Consider the following 22,436-nt stretch of genomic DNA (forward strand, 5'->3'; position numbering starts at 1 on the left):
AAGAACAAAGTGTATTCTGGTGGGAAAGTAAGATAATACAGAAAAAATATTCAGTGAGTATACTAGAAGTTCTCACCCCATTACTAACAAAACCAGTTAAAAAAGCAGATCAAACTTTAACATTTCAAACTTAGACAATATTTTGTGTTTCTGTTTGGTTCATGGTCCTACAAGTGAAGACTTCAATATTCAAGGTATTTCAAACTATAACTTTGCTTTTTAGTTTGTACTACCGAAATAATTGAACTCAGATAGAAACAGAGAAATACCCAAAATATTCCAAGAAAACCTTATTTCTTATTCAGTATTCTTTTCAGGAACTGAGCATTCTTAAACAGGCCTTCATTTACTGTTCATCCTCAATTACCTATCCCTAATTGCCCTTAAATTGTTTGGGTTTCTGGCTCATTTCAGAGCTGACCACATTATTGAGTGTGGGGCACCAATCACTCAAGGATGTTAGGTTTCCCCCATGAAGGACAACAGTGATTAGAAAGGTGCTTACAACAATCCAATTGCTTTATGAAAATCATTGACCGTGACTAGCCTTTGCTTTAAATTCCATATCATTCACTGAATGTAAATTCTACTGCTGCCTTGGTGAGATTGAATAGAATGTCCAGATTGTTAGTCCCCCAGACTTCTAAAGTGATGGCTTATGTCACACATGTTGTGCACTGACTTATAGTCAGCTATTGTCAGAGGAACAGAAATGCAAATCAGCTAATTTAAGAAGTATTACATTCAGGCTTCTGTATTTAAGGTGCTGTTATTTCTGAAAAGGCTTGGTGATATTTCTTAAAATTATACTGAAGCTTGTGCTGAAATGTAGGCTGGACTTAATAACACCTAAGCCTGGGAGTTTCAGGCAAACTTCTGCAATATTGGCTTGGTTTTTCAATATGCTTTAATGGCGTACAACATACTCTTTGAGTTAGAATCCATTGAATATGATTGAGTTTTATCACCTCTCACTCATCTGATATAAATAGAAAATATAGCATCGTCAGTTGTCTTCATTTTTGAGTCATAATGGCAGACTTTTAACTAATGGTGACAGCTCTGTTCAGAACCACAAGCCTTTGCCTAAAGAAACAAATGGAACGTGATGACTTTTGAGTGAAGGTAGAAGCCCCAAATGTCCATTCAACAAATCATCAATCTCAGGATTGAACTCTGCTGGAAACAGATCTAACAAAGTGTCATAAGGTTTCAAAGATTTCCTAGCATTTAGGTTGGGAAATTTACCTACTGACTGTTATACTCAGAACAAGTATGGCACACACACAGATTTTGATCTGAAGAAGCTATAGAAGGAAACATTACATTCACTATAATTTCATTTTTAATCAGACGCATTGAATTTCTTAACTTCTCTCATGTTGCTTTTATTCTTTGACAACTTTTGACTTATTAATTGCAAAAATGGCTATTTTTCTTTTTATATTCAATAGCTTTAGCAATTGTTGAATGGGAATGCCATAGACATTCTCAAGAATTCAAACTCTTTGACAACTTTAACAGCCAGTAAGCCTGGATCCCAAAATACTTATCAGAGCAGGGCTTGCTACCTGGGATCAGAAAGGTCCTTTTATGCATACGGCTTTATGAATCAGACAGCTGTCAGATTTTGAACAGAAAATTGTGCTGGGGTTCAGGGGTAGGATTCAGCCAGTTTAGCCTGAGCTCAGTGTTTAGTGATATATCCAGACCAACCTTCTGAAGAGTAAAATCTTGATGAAGTAAAGAGTGGAAAAAAAGTGTAGGACAGTGTAGAAGAATTGCAGAAGAATTTTGAGACATTGAGTTTCCTGCTTCAGCATTATGGTTTTCTTCTGCTGTAGCATGTGTTCTATTTAGCTTATAAGTGTCTTATAGTCTACTTTTCAAAAAATAGATGCTTTCTTGTTGCGGTACTTATTTTTTATATTTCTTATTGTTACGTTTATGCAGTGCACTATACTGCGACTGCAAAACAAGAAATTTCACGATATATATCAGTGATAATAAATCTGATTCTAGATTTTGCCGTTGCTGGAAAATTACTTACTTTAAGGAAGAATTTCTAAAATATAACTCCTTACTAAATTTCAACGTCCTTTCATGTACACACTTTCCCCACAGTTAACTTAAAAAAAGTTATCTACTCCTTAGTTTTTTAATCAGCAACTGCCCTTATCAGTAAATGGAGTCATTTTTATCTGCAAATTACATCACTGTTAAATTTAGATATGAAATTACATCTATTTTCCCCTGACAATTTTAATGAGTGCCAGAAGGCTGACGTCCATTTTAGGTGCTAATTTGGGTTCCCATGAATCAATATTGAAGTCAGCAGTGTAGGTACTACTGATTTGGAATTAGTAGCCGCCAAGTAGATGCTGAATTTTTCAAAGTGGTTGGGAGCTAAATTTGATAGCTTTTGAGAAAGGGTGCAAAGGCCACAATGAGTGATTAACCAGGACCTATTGATTGTAATGCTGGCTCCATGTCAACTCAGCAGTGCCTGCTTATTATAATGAATTAAGCATACAAGCCAGTGCCAACTGCACTGATCCATGGATGGAAGCTGCTAGGAATCATTAGCATTCTGAAGAACCAAAGCGTTTACGTACATACCTCTCAGAAAATTAATATATGCGCTCACTTCATTTCATGAATTGCCGGTGGAAGTTATGCTTCGTCAGAACTCAAGGTCATCTTTCTGCCTCTCTGCTGTGCAATGGTGGTAATCCACTGCATCTTCAGGATTATTAGTAGAAATAGGGACATAAGACTGGTCAGTGGAAGCTGAATAAGAGCTCTTTCGGGAGATCCTATCATCCAGGAACCTTCTGAAAGCTCAGGACTACAGACCATAAGACATAGAAGTATAATTAGTCCATTTGGTCCGCCGAGCATGCTCCATGATTCAATAATGGCTGACATAATCCATCTCAACCCCATTCTCCTATCTTCTCCCCATAATCTTTGATGCCCTTACTAATCAAGAACCTATCAAGCTCCACTTTAAATATACCCAACGACTTAGCCTCCACAGTCACCTATGGCAATGAATTCCATAGATTCCCCACACTAGGACTAAAGAAATTCATCCTCATCCCTGTTCTAAAGGGACATCCTTGTATTTTGAGGCTGGGTCCTTCTATTCAGAGTCCCCCCCACCCAACTATAGGAAACATCCTCTGCAAGTCTATTCTATGTCCTTTAATATTCATTGGTTCAAAAAGATTCCTCCCATTCTTCTAAACTCCAGCAAGTACATACCTAAAGTCATCAAACGTTCCTCATACCTTAACATTTTCATTCCTGGGATTATTCTTGTGAACCTTTTGTGAACAATCTTGAATGCCAGCATATTCTTTCTTAGTAGAAAGCAGAGACTTGTAGATAAATTGCAGGAATGGGGTCACTTGGAGCTCTTTGGGAGCTGCCATTAGGTTTCTCAAGAGATGGTTGGTCTCTGAGCTCAGTAGGCAATATTAGTGAATCTAGCTGAGAAAGACTGATGTTTGTTTGCAAAAGCTGGTCATTATGAGGATGAAATGAGTGGAAGCAGCATTGTGGAGGAGGAGGAAAAATTAAAGCCAAAGCTGAAAGAATGAATTGCAGAAACTTGTAAATAGAGGTAAAGGTTTGGAACACTCCTTTGGGTCAATTATTAATTTTAAACCAAAGTTTAATAGGTATTAGCTATTAGAAGCTGCTAAATGATATAAAGACAGGACTATTACATGCAGTTAATTCACAGATTAGATATACTATTGAATATTAACACAAGAGGCTAAAAGGCCTGATTTTCCTAATTATGCTGTGTGACATTAAAACCAAACACATTCACTGTGCTGCCTGCAACAGAGATGCCAACATTACAATTCGTTTAAAGATTTGGGGCAAAACATTTTCTGAGCAAATGTTGGCACAGTTGCACTTTGTGATTGCATTTCTGTGCATGTTGCCAGTATTTTCTTTTTAGTGCGTATATTTCCCATATGTTGATCTCACATTATTAAGCATGGAGAACATTTCAATTTGTGTTGCCAAGTTGTTAAACTTTCAGTGGAAATTTGTCTTTAAAATTTGACAGGCAGTGTTGCACAGTGGTATCATAAAATTTACTTGTCTTTTTATTGAAATTAAAGAACAGGCAATCTGCCATATTCTATATAGAGAAAGTCATTGGCTGCACTGCCTCCCAGCAGAACTTCATACCCAGTCAGAAATCTGAGAACTTATCGGTATCTTTTTCTTAGCACAAAAATGTCAGTTAATATTTTAAGGATAAGAGAAAATGCATTCATACAGATTGTAAATGAAATGTAAGAACAAAATAGACCAAGATGATTCAGCAAAGGAAAAACAAAATGATGTAACAAGACAGGTAGAAGGAGATTTGAATTTTCTGTTAGGGAACACACTATGAATAAATTGTTGTACAAGAGCCATAAGACCACAATATTGCTCTGTCAAACTTCTGCACCAGTTCTGGAACTCAGATACTTGATTTTGATTAATCACAAACATTTAATTTTAAGGGAGGTATAAATCCACTGATAAGATCTGGAAACTGTTTATCTGTCTTAGATAATAGTAACCAGCTTTCATAAAAGACAGCCTACTGTCTTCCCATGACACTTAACAGGATTACCATCCCTGAATATACTGAGGATCAATATTGACCAGAACCTATCTGGACAAAAGGCCACTGGGTACAAAAGCAAGCTGTGGACTGTGTCTTCCACCTACAAGAGCCTAATGTTCTAATTCCCCAGCTTCTCAAAGATCTATATCAATTACCATCAATTCAACAGTATAATATAAAACTCCACTTTAGTTTGAATGAGAGAAAGTCTAGCAAAATTCAGAATTCTGACAACATCCAGGATGAAACAGCCCCTATATGAATTTCCACCACATTTTGCACCTTAAATATCTGCTCCTTTGCTACAAACCTAGAAGCCTAGGGATAGCAACTACATAATAACACCAACCTTACTGAGAAGTACATCATCAGCTTCTCATCTTCATTGGGTTAGAAGTCATAAAATGTCCAACCTAATGACATTGGCAGTATTTTCAGTGGAGGGATGCAAGTGGAGTTTTTTCAGTGGAGTTGTTCAGGAAACAACTCACCATCACCCAGTCAAGGTTAATGGGAACGAAGAGTGAATGTAAGATGTTCCAATGACTACGTGGCATATGAAAATTATTGAAAGGTTGTGAATTGCTCTAGGAATGAGCTGGGCAGGGATAGCAGTTGAGGTAGGAGATTGGAGTATAAAAGAAACATTTTGCATTCTTGCAGCATCTGTAATTTGAAAGAAGGTTCCAAGGAGCTTAAAACATAAAGTTTAGTCAAGACAAAAGTGAAATCATGCTTACAAAAATATTTAAAAAAGGACAAAGATGGGGAAAAAGGGAATGGAGTAGTTTCAATCTCAGCACTAAATGGTATACAGGAAGGTGAAAATACCAGACTAGAGTTAATTAATAGATTGAAACCAAGTATATCAATTAGACAATGAGATATGGAGACTAATTAGTGAAAAGATTCAATTAGAGCAGGGGTTCCCCACCTGCGGTCCATGGACCACTCAGTTAACGTTAGGAATCCCTGACTTAGATGGTCTTAATAAGGTAGGGTCGGAATTCTTCCAAGATAGGCTAGCTTAGTTCTTGAAATCCACATCTGATACATGAAGGTGGATGCTTGTTTCAGTTTGACTTTGCATGCAGAATGAGAACAGTTCTGGATGTCAGATCCAAGGCTTGTCTAAAACTGGGTCTCTCAAAATGGAGATGAAGAAACCAGGACAAAAAAACATTACTTAGCTGGTTATGGGCTGTGGATAGACTACAATCTGATAAGGTGTAGTTACGTTGCTAAAGATTCTTTCAAGATAAGTTCAAAATTTTAAAGTTAAAAACAATACTAAAAAAGAGATGCAAAGCAATACTCGGGCTAATAGTATAGATTGTAATTGGATAGGATGGAAGGCAAGCAAAATAGATTAGAAAGACTGAAAAGAAGTGTATAGATATTACTTTTAAACTAAAATAAAATAAAGAATAAAAATGCAGTTGAATCAGAGATGACCACAGAGGTGCTGTCTTGAAGCAAGATGTAAATGTAAAAATGCAGACCACACTCTGGCTAAAGAAATTCCTCCTCAGCTCTGTTCTAAATGAACATCCCTCATTTCAGAGGTTATTCCCTCTGGTCCTAGACTCCCCCACTATATAAAACATTCTCTCCACATTGAGGTCTTTCAACATTTGGTATGTTTCAATGAGATCCCCTCTTATTCTTCTAAATTCCAGTGAGCACAGGCCCAGAGCCATTAAACTCCCCTTATATGATAAGCCTTTCATTCCTGGAATCATTTTCATGAACCTCCTTTGAACCCTCTCCAATGTTAGCACATCTTATATAAGTTTCTTAGATAAGGAGTCCAAAACTACTCACAATGCTCCAAGTGCAGCCCAGCAGTGCCTTATAAAACCTCAGCATTACATCCTTGTTTTCTATTCTAGTCCTCTCAAAATGAATTTGCCTTCCTCACCACCAACTCAACCTGCAAGTTAACCTTTAGGAAATCATGTATGAGAGCTCCCAAGTTCTTTGCGCCTCTTTTTATGAATTTTCTCCATGTTTAGAAAATAGTCTACACCTTTATTCTTTCTACCAAACTGCATTACCATACATTTCCATACACGGTGTTCTATGTGCCATTTCTTTGTCCATTCTCCTAATCTTTCTAATTCCTTCAGCAGACACCCTGCTTCCTTAACACTACCTGCACCTCCACCTATTTTTGTATCATCTGCAAACTTGACCACAAAGCCATCAATTCCATCATTCAAATCATTGACATATAATGTAAAAAGAAGTAGTCACAACACTGACTCCTGCAGATCAGCACTAGTCACCGGCAGTCAGTCAGAAAAGGCTCTATTTATTTAAATTATTTTCCTCCTGCTAATCAGCCAGTGCTCTATCCAAAATAGCATCTTTCCTGTAATACTATAGACTCTTACTAAGCATGTGTGTGTCACCATGTCAAAGGCCTTCTGAAAATCAAAATACTCAACATTCACCAATTCTCCATGATCTATCCTGCATGTTATTTCCTCAAGGAATTCCAAAAAAATTGTCAGGTATCATTTTCCCTTTAAGAAACTGTACTGACTTTGGCCTATTTTATCATGTGCCTCCAAGTACCTCGAAATCTCATCAATAATAGACTCCATTATCATTTCAACCACTGCAGTCAGACTAAATGACCTATAACCTCATTTAGCTGTGACTTATTCTTTGGGACACTTCTGTTTTTGTGGTTGTCTGCAAAGAACAAGAATTTCAGGACGTATATTGCATACATTTCTCTGGAGCAATTGAATTATTGAATGATTGAATCTATAGATGCTTGATCATGACTCATGCCTTCACAATCTCTTCAGCTACCTCTTTCAGAATCATGAGCTGTAGTCCTCCCAGGTGACTTAACCACCTTTCAGCTTCCCAAGCACAGTAATAGCAATTGTCACTTTTACTCCTGACATTCTTGATCTCCTAGCATACTGCTAGTGTTTTCCACAGTGAAGACTGATGTAAAGTAGTTATACAGTTCATCCACCATTTCCTTCTTCCCCATTACTCCTTCTCCAGAGGTCTGATATCTACTCTCACGTCTCATTTACTCTTCATATCCTCATTGATATTATCAGCTTGCTTACCTTCATAGTTCATCTTTTCCTTCCTCATGTGGCATTTTTAGTTGCCTTTTGTTGGCTTTTAAAAGCTTTCCAATCCTCTGACTTCCTACTAATTTTTGCTCTGTTATATGCCCTGTCTTTTGCTTTTACATTGGCTTGTCAGCCGCAGTTCAGTCATCCCATCTTTAGAATACCTTTTCATTGGGATGTATCTATCCTGTGCCTTCTGAATTGCTCCCAGAAACTCCAGCTGTTGCTGCTTTGCTATCATCTCTTCTAGTGTCTCCTTCCAAACAGCTTTGGTAGTTCCTCCCTCATGCCTCTGTAATTCCCTTTACTCTATTGTAATATGGATACATTTGACTTTAGCTTCATTACACAACACCCAATACAGAATAACTGATCCCTAAGTGAGCTCAACCACAAGCTGCTCTAAAAAGCTATCTCATAGGCATTTTAGAAATTCACTCTCTTGGGATCTGGCACCCACCTGATTTTCCCAATCTGTTTGCATGTTAAAATCCCCCATGACTAGCATAACATTGTTCTTTACAGATGTCTTTTCTACCTACCATTGTAATTTGTATCACACATTTTTGCTACTATTTGGAAGCCTGTATATAACTCCCATCAAGGTTATTTTACCCTTTCAGTTTCTTTACTCAGAAAAATTCTACATCTTCCAATCCTGTTTCAACTCTTTCTAAGGATTTGATTTAACTTTTTACCAACAGAGCCAACCCACCACTTCTGTCTATTTGTCTGTCATTTTAATACATTGTGTATCCTTGGATGTTAAGCTCCCAACTATAAACTTTTGGCCATAATTCAGCGATGTCATCAACATCATACCTGCCAATCTCTAACTGCACTACGAGATTGTCTACCTTATTTCCTATACTATGCACATTCTGATATAACACCTTCTGTCCTGTGTTCATCACCCTTTTTGATTTTGTCCCCCTGCTACACTGCAACTCATCCCACTGACTGCAATTTTATCTTATCAACTGGCTGTCCTATCTGACAGTCTCACTACACACTGCCTCTGCTTTTATACCTACTGCCCCATCCTCAGCCCTATCACTCAGGTACCTATCCCCCTGCCAACTTAGTTTATACCCTCTCCAACAGTCCCAGAAAACATGCCTGCATGGATTTGAACCCTTTTGAACAGGTCATACCTTCCCCAGAATATATCTCAATGATCCAGAAATCTGAAGCCTCCGTGACCCCTGCACCAGTTCCTCAGCCACACATTCATCTGTCAGTTCATCTTATTCTTACCCTGGCTGGCACATTGCACAGGCAGAAATCCAGAGGTTACTACCCTTGAGGTCCTGCTTTTTATAGATCTCTAAACGCTCTCTTTAGGACCTCCTCCCTTTTCCTACCATGTCATTGGTGCCATTATGTCTCAAGACTTATGGCTGTTCACCCTCCCTCTTTAGAATGCCATGGACCTAATCTAAGACATCGCTGATCCTGGAAAATTACCTGTGAAACTCAGTCTCTCCGAGTCAAGATCAGTTTTCTAAGTTCAACTCTAGTTCTGAGGTTTACCTGTGAAACCCAGTCTTTCTGTGTCAAGATAAATTCTAGCTGTCTCCTGCCTCCCTGCTCTCCCTCCTGTTTGCCATTCAATGTGCATGGCTGCGCCTGCATCCTAACTAAATCTCTGTGCTTGGGTTTGCCTCATTCGTTGCAACAGCCCCCTTCCCTTCTGAGCCACAGTCTAGAGACCCAGGTGCTGTGGCTCCCCTCAATAAGTTGCCCACATACCCCAACAGTATTAAACATGGTATACATATTTCTTTTTGTAATTAAATAATTATGATCTCTTTCAACAAAGAAACAAACACTGAAGCTGAAGCATTGAGTCCTTCAGGTATAAATCTCAGAACACGGAAGAAATCTAGAGTGGAAGTAAGTGAAATTGTTTCAATATTACAGGAAGGGCATGATATATAGCTGAGATTATTCTCACTGGAACGTAGGAGGCTGAGCTGTGACCTTAGAGAGGTTTACAAAATTTTGAGAAGCATAAATAGGATAGATAGTCAGGGGTGGATCAAAAGAGTTTGTTTCTGTGCTATGTGTCTCTGAGATTCTAATGCAAATTTCCACATTACCTTTCATCTGTGGATGAAACCTAGAGAGCTACATGTTTGCTCTATCTGTTGTCGATTTGTATTCCAGCTAATGCTGATCCTGATATTGGGCAGTATACTGTGCATCCAAGGCTAATCACTTCTTCTCTTGCAATCATTCATAGATACGGTATGTCTATTTTATTTGCTTGCTGTGGAGCATTGCTTTGGGGAGTAGGGCTATGCTATAGGCAATGTTGTTTCTTCCATATATCCACTACCCTCTATGTGAAAAATTTGCCTCAGATTCTTTCCAAGCCTTCTCCTTTTCACTTTTAAGCTTCAGACACCACTACAGTGGGAAACAGACACTGACAATATATATGTTATATGTGCTCTCATTAACACAAGAGATACTGCAGACACTGGAAATCCAGAGCCACACACATTGCTGGAGAAACTCAGCAGGTTGGGCAGCATCTATGCAGTGGAATAAATAGTCCAGATGATGGGTCTCAGCCTTAAATGTCAACAGTTTATTCCGCTCCATAAATGTTGCCTGACCTGCTTAATGCTTCAAGCATTTTGTGACATACTCTCATTGTTTGATATTTCCCTGTCATGTCGCCACTCATCTTCTTTTGTCCCATGTAAAATAAATCTAGCTTATGCAAAATCTCCTTATAATTCAAGCCCTCCAAACCAGGTAACATGCTATTAATCTTTTCTGCACCCTATCTCACTCACTCATTCTTCCAATAATGTGATGACTAGAATTACACATGATACTCCAAGTAGGTCCAAATCAATATTTTGGATTACTCTAACTAGACATCCAAACTCTTACATTCAATGCCTCAGCCAATGAATGCAAGCACATTATATGTCATTCTCACCACCCATATTCTACTTTTAAGGAACTATGTAATTGTATCTAATGGTATCTCAGTTCAGTAACACTCTTCAGGGCACTGGCCAAGTCTAACTTCCCAAAATGATTTCAATTTCATCGGCCATCTTCCCAGTTTCTTATTGGAGCTTCAAACAAACTCTTTCGCTGTCCCACTATACCACCAATTCTGGTGTCATTTGTAAGCTTTCTAATCATTCTTCCTACATTCTCATCCAGATCATTATAATATACTGTCTATGACAAATAACAAAGCGCCAAGCATCATTTCCTGGGCACACAAGTGATCACAAGCTCTCAACCTTAAGAACAACCATTCATTATCATCCTCTGTTTCTTATCCACTTTCATATCCAAGCAAATTCTGTATGCTCTTGTCAATCACTGTGGGTACCTCTTCAAAAAATACAATCAGATTTCTGAGATGATTTCACACACACAAAGCTATTCTGACTATTCTTAATCAATCCTTACCTTTCCAAATAGAAGTAAATACTGTCTCCAGAATCCTTCCAAAAACATTCCTGCCACTGATGATTCCTTCATTCAGGATGAGCCTATGGAACCTCTGACACAGAAGGTTGTGGAGACCAGGTTGTTGAAAATATTTAAAAAGGGAGACAGATTTTTAGAAACACAAAAAATAAGGATAGGAGAAGAGTTGGAATTTGTTATTGAGCTGAAGGACCAGCCATGATTGTATTGAATAATGTGACATGATAGAAGGTTGAGTAGCTTATTCTTGCTCCTGTTCCCCATGTTTCCATATAAGTGTGACTGAACTGAACGCCTGAAGAGCAGGAAAAAGCAATCTGCCGGAGGAACTCAGCAGGTCAAGCGGCATAAATGTGAGGAAAGGGATTATTGACATTTTGATTCAAAATACTGCATTAGGACAGAATACCAGCTCTTAAAATCTTTTCTGCTCACCGTATAGCCTAATACAGTAATAAGCACACACCACAGACACACTCAAGCAAGTATCAGAAGAGGTCCAGGCATCAATAATTTATTTTTCTCGAGATGATTAATGAAAGGGAAATATGCAGCAATGTGCTTAATTAACAAAACCTGAATGAATCAAGCCTCTTCTGCAGTTCCACTTTACCACAAACATGCAGCACAGTTATTTTTACTTCATCACCATAAGATGACAAGGAGCACAGCATATTATTACATTATCTATTATATTAATAGAATTATTAAGTATGTCCACCACTGCAGACCGTAAACTGGTGCCTTGGAATATACATCAGATATGCATGCTATGAAAACATTGGTTTTGCAATTGTTTTACTAAATAATCTCAGTGATATCCTCCAGACTTATAATTTCTACTTAACTTGATGTGAAACTGTAGCAACAGTTCTGTGGAGATTTTGTGCTGCTAATCTTACCTATTATGACTAAGAAAAAATGGTCTCGAAAAACTCCCTCGAGAGCTGAAATTTCACATGTGTAATTTCCTTCATCCATTAGGTTTACTGGCTGTATCTGGAGAACAGTTCCGTCAGAAGATGAAATTGTTAGTCTATCATCTTCGAGGAACCTATGCAATTTGCCTTGGCTACCATAGGATAGAATGTTTTCGGATGTTGTTCCTGTTGACCGACTCCATTTGATCATTGTAATTTCTTCAGACAGATGATTAGCAGAACAGTTCAAACTGATCTTGTCTCCCAAGACAGTGGTTATATGCGCAGTATGAACTTGATTTTCTGCAAAAATAATGTAAAAGTTTTGCATGTCAAGTATGCAATACTTGCAAGTAATAAAATAAATTGCAACAGAGGCATATGAACTCTGTTATTATGTAGTTCTGAGGCATATGACTACTGCAAACAACTTTTTGTTTAAAATCAGTATTTTTTGTTATTCAAAATATTGTTTTACTTCCAATAATGTCTTCAACAAATTTAATTTTTAACTGAAGATTATTTAGTTGCTGTATATAAAAGCAGCTTATTCTTCATATTGTTATTGATATAGAAGATTATAACTTACTGCATATCAAAAATTGTGAATTCTAGACAGTTAAAAAATGGTTGTAGTAAGCAGAAAATAGCAGGTGCAGAATCAGATCGATCAAAGTGAAGAGAGATAATTTCAAACTAACGTATTTTCTTAAACTCTTTTCTTAACTTTTGCAATAATAAGCACTTAATAGATGAACCCAGTTGTCAATACTCTCTTAAAAACAGTAGCAACCATTAATTTACTTGTAATCTAAATTATGGGAACTCATGGATTTAGCAAATGTTTATCACCACAACTGCTTCCTTCAAAGTGACAGTTTCGCTTTGGGGAGTTGCACTTATTATTCAAGTAACAAAGAAATTAAAATGTCCCAACATAATTGATGTTTATTAAACTATTTGAACAATATTAATCATTGAAATAATATTACATTATTGAAAATGAATCTGTTCCAAAAGGGAACTTACAAGAAATTTGTTGCTTACAAATAGACTCAATGAAGTTGCACAAACATTTGGAAGAATTATGTTAAAATTATTTGTATGATAATTACTGCAGCTTTTACAGTAAATCCTGCTGTACTATTGTGGAAACACAAGAAATTGTGGATGGAGAACATAGTAATACAGGATCTTGACCTGAAACTTTGACTGCCTTTTTGCCGTCACAGATGTTGCCTGACCTCATGAGTTCCTCCGGCAGACTGTTTTTTTTTTGCTGCTGTATTTTTTGTTGTTTGAAACAGTTTTCTCCCCACAATACTGTGAAAGGTTCTCAATTTTTTTTTGTTCGTAAAAATGTAAGCAAAAATTCATATGGATCATTGAAGGCTTTTTGTATGAGGCATAATTGGTGATAGTGTTAACTTAGAAGTTCTGTTCTAAACTTTGTCTTTGTTTTTGGGAACAGAAAAATAGTTCCAGGTGCATAATGATGGCATAAGGCATGAAATGTTGCACCACACTGGAGCGTGATTACATCTTTATCTCACAGTAATTTGTGTCAATTAAAAGAATCTAAACCAAACCATCTGTAAATTGCATCCTTTTGCCAAAATTTCACTTAAACTACTTTTTAAAGAGGAATCATGTTGTCAGTCAGTATCGCAACAACATCTTATCTATAGCCTAAATGCATTTCCACACCCCAGTCTCAATAAAGGCCAGGATTTTACACAGATTATGTTGCTCCCTTGATGACGTCTGTTTCCATATTCAAAGACACATTGCTTTGAGTTTAAAATTTATTAATTTTCAACTTTAGAACCTTTTCCTGTTTCATGTTTGAGTGTTACCTAGGTTGAATATCACCAATAATTTTAATAAGTCAATTAGAAAGAAAACTACAGGTGCTGATAATCTGAAAGCAAAAGAGAAAATGCTGCAAATGCACAGAAGGTTGGGCAGCATCCACAGAAAGAGAAACAAGTAGCAAAGAGACAGTATGGAAATAAAAATGTGTGATGGTATTGGGTTTGCTGACCACAAAGTTCTAAACTCAAATTAAGAATTTTAGCCCTGTCTGATGTAAATAGCCACAAGTACTCTTACTAAAGGGAGATTATACTGTAATTATCCAAACTTCAAAGACTAGTTCATTTCACTGTTTATTCTTCACTGCGAGTTTAGTTGGCAATACCTTCTATTTGAGCAGCAGGTCGCCTCTCCCTACTAACAAACTACTTCCAGCTGACAAAGTAGTTTAAAACACAGTTAATTTATTTTCACTGATACATGTTTTTAACTCCAAACAGCACTCTTAAAATACATTTCAAAAACTCACAGAGGGTTTCTGTCATAAACATTTCCAAAACAGAAATCGCAAAGGATTAAGGATTTCCAAAACACATGCCATTCCTATAAACTAAAAAGGCATGCCCACAATGCAGATGAACAAATTTTCCTTGCAGAAACTGAACCTGGAGGAATGAATTCTCATTCAACCCATGCTTCTTTCACATTTCTTGATGTTTCTTATCCCATTCCTAATAAGCCTGAACTGCCCTCTACATTTATACCCCTTTTCTCCACTTGGATGACTTCATATGCATGTGACATTTCCTCAGATGTTCTTTTAACACAAATGGTTGAAAAGCATCTTTTGGAGACATACACCTCAGTTTAATGTTCACAGTTCACAATTAGTGCAGTAAAGCTAACTTCTGAGTACATAGACCTCCCAATAATAAATATATTGTATATTGATATGTTCAATGATATTATCCATTTGTTCAGCAATCTCCCTTGACCTAAGCATTGTAAGTATCAGCTTGTCTGTTTGAAACAACCCATTGACTTACACTCTACTCTTGAGTAATAATAAAGCCAATGCAATGAGAATGTCTACACAAAGAGTTTTCAAAATTCAGAGCTTGTTTGCAAAGCTGTTCTATAGAAAGTGCTAGTTTAACTTCAAACTGATTACTGCTTTTCATTTACATTTTAAAAGCTGAAGAGTGGCATCCATTTACAACCAGAAGTTAAACAAATTGTTAGTTGGGAACTTACTTACGGCTGTTTGCGATCATTCAAATGGCAGCAGCAGTTGTATAGAAAGCAAGCTTAGCAAATATAAGATCTCCTGCCTGGGATAGTGAAGATCCATCACAATGGAATGGAACATAATATACCATCCATTGATTACGAGAGACTGAATTTGGAAAATGAGATTCTCATTTGTGTCTACTGGGGAAGATTTGAATTAGAGTTGGTGGTAAAGCAGTTGAGCTGAAACTATGAAAAGGGGTTAGAAAGTTGGAGAATCAGAGATCTGTGACATGGAAGCCATGAAAGTAGAGATAGTGCGTGAGGAGAGATGGTGATGGTGGAGTGGGGTGTATATTACATATAAGTATATACAGTGAATAAAGTTGAAACTTGATGTAAAAGCTGGATGGTAAATAATGGCTCTGCTTCAGTGGGTTTCCAGTCCAGATAGCAAAATTGAAGCAAGTTTTTCTTTGAGCACCTGCCATTGAGCAGACCTGAGACAATGTCGATAAGCTTCTGCTAGCAAAACATAAAAACTGTGCCAAAAGGGAAATGGCATTTTGGTTGTTTATCTTACAGGAAATTTTAGACGTCTATTATGACCCATGTGTGAGGAAGTGCGACTAAATTTCTGAAGTAAAATGAAACAATCCAGAAATGGGCATTATCGTACTTCACTTTCAGAAAAGTCCATTCTTAGCCATGAGGGAGTTCCGTTCCTATCTGGCCATTGTGAAGATATATTAAGAAGTGTGACCAATTACTCTCAGGACATAGCTGCGACACTTCAATACAGAAAGTTCTTCAGAATATCTATCTTTGCCAAGGAACCACTATAAGAAATACTGCTTTTTACATTATAAGAATCTTTATAAAATAAAGTAACTCTGTTTATTGATTTAAATCCCTGGCCACCTCAAGAATAGAAGATATACTGAGACGTGGTGTCAGAAATGCTGATACATGAAATTATACCCTGGATAACTTGACAGATTTGGAATATTGAATGTTAAGCTGATCCTTCCAAAATCAGGCCATAAGATTCAACTGAACAAATATATGTTGAACAAATTAAAGATACTTGATTTCCTGGCAAGTAAATTACCACAATAGCTGGCCGGTGATGTAGTGGCATACACACCAGACTTTGAGGCAAATGGTCCCAGATTTGTCTCCTGCCAGCTCCTTGCACGCTTTCCATCTGTGCTGGGTTGAGCATCAAGCTAACAACTCGGTCTCATAAACAACAGACAAATGCTAAGGAAAATACAAGGTTGCCACCCGATGCATCACAAGGCATGGAGTGGAACAACAACAAGGTACCACAGGATGGCAAGAGTGGAGGGAAAAGGTCATCCATTTTATTTAGCTGGTTACAGTCAATTAGCCAGCACAGAAGAAATTAAGATGCTATTATGTTACTTTAGTTTCAAATAAGACAGCTGTATCAAACTGTAAAGTCCTCAAGTGAGACCATGGAGAATGCCTCAGGTGCATCACTGTCATATCGCAGTGAAATAGTTCACTTTATTGGTTCGTTACATGCAACTAGGAGGAGGATGAATCCTGTGACATTTTCTTAACATAATTAAAATTGTGAGTAGATAATACAATTTTTCTGATGAAACTCCCATTAAAGTTTGGATATTTTGTGTAATCTGGGGCGTCAGCCTGCAAGAATAGAAACATAGAAAACCTATAGCACAATACAGGACTTCCGGCCCACAAAGCTGTGCTGAACATGTCCTTATCTGAGAAAATACCTGGGGTTATCCACAGCCCTCTATTTTTCTGAGCTCCATATAATTGTCTAGGAATTTCTTTAAAGAGCCTATCGCATCTTCCTCCACCCCCATTGCCAGAAGCCTATTCCATGCACTCACCACTCTCTGCATGAAAAACTTACCCTTGACATCTCCTCGGTACCTACTTCCAAGCACCTTAAAAATATGCCCTCTCATGCTAGCAATTTCAGCCCTGGGAAAAAACCTTTGACTATCCACACGATCAATGCCTCTCATCATCTTGTACACCTCTATCAGGTCACCTCTCATCCTCCATCACTCCAAGGAGAAAAGGTCGAGTTCACTCAACCTGTTTTCAAAAGGCATGCTCCCCAATCCAGGCAACATCCTTGTAAATCTCCTCTGCACCCTTACTATGGTTTCCATATCCTCCCTGTAGTGAGGCAACCAGAACTGAGCACAGTACTCCAAATGGGGTCTGACCAGGGTCCTATGCTATATATGCAATATATGGCTATGCTACATATGGCTGTATGCAAAACAGTATTAACTCTGGAAAGGTATGCACAGACAAACAAAGCCATGGATATATCCAAGCCAGGTTGGAAATAACGCTGGCCAATTGTAGACATTGAAGATCAGGTTAAAAAGTGGAAAATACTGACAAGTTGCTTAGCTACAAGTTTTGTGCGAAAAAAGTGCATGTGATTTAGACTGAACATTTTTCTTTTCGCTACAGACCATAGGGCAACTGTAAGCGGCTGAATGATCACTGTAATGCAAGTTCCTAAGGCCTGTCGCTATGAGGAGATGGAGCCACAGTGACGGGGAAGCCGCAAGATGGAAGGCAGTGGTTGCATAACTCACATCATATGAAGTCATGATTTAAGTGGGCGACTCACCTCAGTAGGGTGGACACCACTTCAGGTAAACCAATAAAGAGCTTGCTTAATGGAAGCAGCTATGGAAGATGCACATTTAACCTAGCAAATGAGGCCGTTGAGGCTCAAACAATGCTGCTGTAGGAGTGCGACCAGGTCAGACCATGTTGGGAAGAACGTCCTATTGACTCAAGATCTGGAGCAAAACACTTCTGAACACAGTCACATGTGTAATATTTATTGGTTCCATTTTTAAACTGCAGTGTGTTCCGTTTTGACTGCTCCCTATTTCTACATTTTTTCAATGTTGCAGCTTTCAGAATCTCTCATCCTTTGAGACGAGGCTACTGTAAGAAATGTTCCTTTGCACAATGCCAGTTATCTAATAAATAAAGTAATGTTGATAGTTTAAATTACCAGTTATCCTCCAGTATCTTAGATTGTGAATGCAAGAAGGTTCAGAAACATGCTAAGTATATCCAGTATTTTCTGTTTTATTGCATGTTAACAATGATTGATACACATTTTTCCTAAATGAAGTTTTTAATGTATAAACACATCTTGTGCAGGCCTAGCAAAATGACTTTACATCTCTGGGACAATAAATGCAAAATTAATCTCAGTGCTTTATCACCATAATATCTGAGATCTACAAAAATGAATATTAGAAGGCTTAATTTAGAAAGAGCCTGGAAGTGCTGAGTATTACACGGCTTTAATACTATTTCATAAATGGCATACATTGGCAACCCTAGATGATATTTAATTTGCTCAACTAGACTACCACAGACAGAAACAGTAAAACACAATAGAGCATTCTGGTAAATCGTGGGGCATATTTTTTATATTTGACAAATGCCACTACTAATCAACAGAAAATGATGCTTGCCTGATGCGCTTCATCTATTTTATAGGTATATATTGTTTTTAACTGAAAACACTGTCCATGACATTCAATATATATTTTTTTCATTATTTAAAAACATTTAAATTAGTAGAAATATTTGCACTTTTGGTCATAGTACATTTTCATGAATGCCTGTAATACCATTTTATAAAAGTAACCTGGTCTCTAAATTAGAAGATATATATCTGTATAGTGCTTCTTTTCTCTGCTTTCATACATGTACTCTTCCTTCCTGGCTATAGATAAGATTGCTATCGTGTTAAATTTACACAGTGAAAGTTACCTTTGGCATCGTCACAACAAGTAATTCTTATATCTATGAGTAAAAGTAGCTTAGTAGATTTTCCAAGTGTGCATGCACATGCACACAAAACAGCCATGTTAGTTTGTGCAGCCAAGAACAGCTCTGAGGCTGAAGACTGACAAGGTAATTTACAATGCTGAACTGCTTTGTTTGCTTTAATGTTTTGAATTGTTTAAAAGTATTTTATATAAATTTCTATTTTTATTTTTTGCTTTAGAAGAATTTAGAGTCCTTTCACACTGGTCAAGACAAATGTCAAAGTTCCTTTCAGCTATTTTATAAAACATATGATATTGGACCAGAATTAGACCAGTCAGCCCATCAAGTCTGCTCTGCCATTCCATTGTGGCTAATTTATTATCCTTCTAAACCCTATTCTTCTGCCTTTTTTCTTTAACTTTTCATACTCTGCCTAATGAAGAACCTATTAACCTCCGTTTAAACATACTTCAAGACTTGGCTTCCACAGTTGTCTGTGGCAATGAATTCCATGGGTTCACCAAATTCTGTCTAAAGAAAATCCTTCTCATCTCTGTTCCAAATGGACATCCCTCTATTCTAAGATAGTGCTAGACTGATCCCTAAAGGAAACATCCTCTCCACATCCACTTTATCTAGCTCATTCAATATTGGATGCATTTCAATGAGATTACTCCCCATTCTTCTAAACTCCAACAAGTACAGACCCAAAGCCATAAAATGATACTCACACATTAACCCTTTCAACCCAGGAATCATTCTTGTGAAGTTTCTCTGGACTCTCTCCAATGCTAGCACATCTTTTCTTATATAAGGAGCCCAGAACTGCTCACAATACTCCAAATGCAGTGTGACCTATGCTTTATAAAGCCTTAGGAATACATCATTGCTTTTATTTTCTAGTCCTCTTGAAATTAATGCTAACATTGCATTCGCCTTCCATACCACCTACTCAATCTTCAAGTTAACCTTTAGGGAATCCTACACAAGGACTCTCAAGTCCCTTTGCACCTCTGATTTTTGAATTTTCTCCCCACTTAGAAAATAATCCATGCCATTATTCTTTCTACCAAAGTGCATGACCATACATTTCTCTACACTGCATTCCATATATCACTTATTTGCCCATTCTCCCACTTTGTCCAAGTCCTTCTGCAGACTCCCTGCTTCCTCAACACTAGCTGCCCCTCCATCTATCTTTGTATCATCTGTAAACATGACCACAAAGCAATCAATTCTGTTATCCAGATCATTGACATATAACATGAAATGAAGCAGTCACAATATCAATCCGTGTGAAAAACTGCTAGTCACCAGCAGCCAACCAGAGAAGGCTCTCTTTATTCCAAATCTTTGCCTCCTGCCAGTTACTCAATCTTCTATCCATGCCAGTATCTTTCCTGTAATAGCATGGGCTCTTACCTTATTTAGCAATCTCATATGCAACACATTTTCAAAGGCCTTCTGAAAATCCCAGTAAACAACGTCCTTTGTCTATCCTGCCTGTTGTTTCCTCAAAGAATTCTAACAGATTCGTCAGGCTAAATTTCATCTGAGGGAAACCATGCTGACTTTGGCCTACTTTGCCATGCAAATCTAAGTGCCTCAAAACCTCATCCTTAATAACAGATTCCAATATTTTCCTAACCACTGAAGTCAGGCTAACTCGTTTATGATTCCTTTTCTTTTGCCTCCCTCCCTACTTAAAGAGTGAAATGATGTTTGCAAATTTCCATTTCAGAATCTAGTCATTCTTGAAGGATCATTACTAATGCCTGCACGATCTCTTCAGCTATGTCTTTTAGAACCCTGGGGTGTAGTCCATCTGGTCCAGTTGACTTATCTACCTTCAGACCATTCAGATTCCTAAGAAGCTTCTTCTTAGTAAAAGTAACTACAATCACTTCTGCCCCCTCACACTCTTGAATCTCTGGCATGCTGCTTGTGTTTTCCACCCTCAAGATTGTGAGATTGTGTTAAAACACTTATCTGGTTCATCTGCTTTTTTTTACCTCTTTACTACTTCTCCAGCATAATTTTACAGGAGACTAATATCCACTCTCTCCTCTCTTTTACTCTTTATATTTCTGAATAAACTTTTGGTATCCTTTTTGATACTATTGGTTAGCTTATCTTTATATTTTAACTTTACTGTCCTCATGTTTTTTTTTAGTTGCATTCCAGTGTTTTTTAAAAAGCTTCCTAATCCTCCAACTTCCCATTAATTTTTGCTTTATTATATGCCATCTCTTTTGCTTTTATGCTGTCTTTGACTTGCCTTGTCAGCCATGGTTGCCTCATCCCCCTTTTAGAATAGTTTTTCATCTTTGGGATGTACCTATCCTGTGTCTTCTGAGTTACTCCCAGAAATTTAAGCCATTGTTGTTCTGCCATCATCACTGCTAATGTCCCTTTCAAATCAACTTTGGGCAGCTGCTCTCTCAGCCCTCTGATATTCTCTTTACTCCTCTGTAATAGCGAAACATTTGACTTTATCTTCTCCCTCTCAAACTGAAGGATGAATTCTATCATGTTATGACCACTGTCTCCTAAGCATTTATTTACCTTAAGCTCCCTAATCAAATCTGATTCATTACACTGCATCCAATCCAGAACTGCTTTCCCCCTAGTGGACTCGACCACAAACTGCTCTAAAAACCCATCTCATAGATATCTACAAATATCCTCTCTTAGGATCCAGCACCAACCTAGTTTTCCCAATCTTCAATACTTATTGAAGCATAACATTGCCCCTATTACATAGCTTTTCTGTTTCCCATTGAAGCTTATATCCCCCTTCCTGGCTACTGTTCAGATTCTTGTGTGAAACTTCCATCACCGTCTTTTTATCTTTGCAGTTTCTTAACTCTACCCACAAGGATTCTACATCTTCTGATCCTATGTCACCACTTTCTGAGGATTTTATTTCATTTTTTTACCAACAGAGCCAACCCACTCCCTCTGCCTACCTGCAATAAAGTATGTATTCATGAATGTTAAGCTCCTATCAGCCATGATGCACTGATGTTCAGAAAATCATACCTACCAATCTCTAACTGTGCCACAAGATCATTTACCCTATTCTGCATACTGTGTGTATTCAATATAACACCATCAGTCCTGTATTCATCACCTTTGTGATTTTGCCCTCATTATACTTCGGCTCATCCCACTGACTAATTTTGCCCTATCATCTTTCTGCCCATCCTCAGTGTCTCACTACAGTATTCCAACATCCCTATCCTCAACCTTATCATTCCAGTTACCACTTCCCTGCCAACCTAGCTTAAACCCTTCTAGAAAACCTGCTCACAAGTATATTGATCCTGCTCGGGTTCAGATGTAACCAATCCTTTTTGTACAGGTCATACCTTCCCCAGAAAGAACTTATGACTACACTCATTTAATGACTCTTTTATCTTGTTATGTCATGCTCAT

At 37.6% G+C, this 22,436-nt stretch overlaps 1 protein-coding gene across 1 annotated transcript in view; it reads right to left on the reverse strand.

Annotated features, from left to right (window-relative positions):
- The window catches only part of LOC132392166 (cell surface glycoprotein CD200 receptor 2-like), a 47,458-nt gene that overhangs the window by 20,112 nt on the left and 4,910 nt on the right, over nt 1-22,436 (reverse strand). The window contains exon 2 of the mRNA XM_059966016.1: nt 12,114-12,434. Within this exon, the coding sequence (XP_059821999.1) occupies nt 12,114-12,434 (321 nt within the window). The remainder of the gene's footprint in view (nt 1-12,113; nt 12,435-22,436) is intronic.

This window comes from Hypanus sabinus, chromosome 4 (assembly GCF_030144855.1).
Source record: "Hypanus sabinus isolate sHypSab1 chromosome 4, sHypSab1.hap1, whole genome shotgun sequence".
NCBI classification, from domain to species: Eukaryota; Metazoa; Chordata; class Chondrichthyes; order Myliobatiformes; family Dasyatidae; genus Hypanus; species Hypanus sabinus.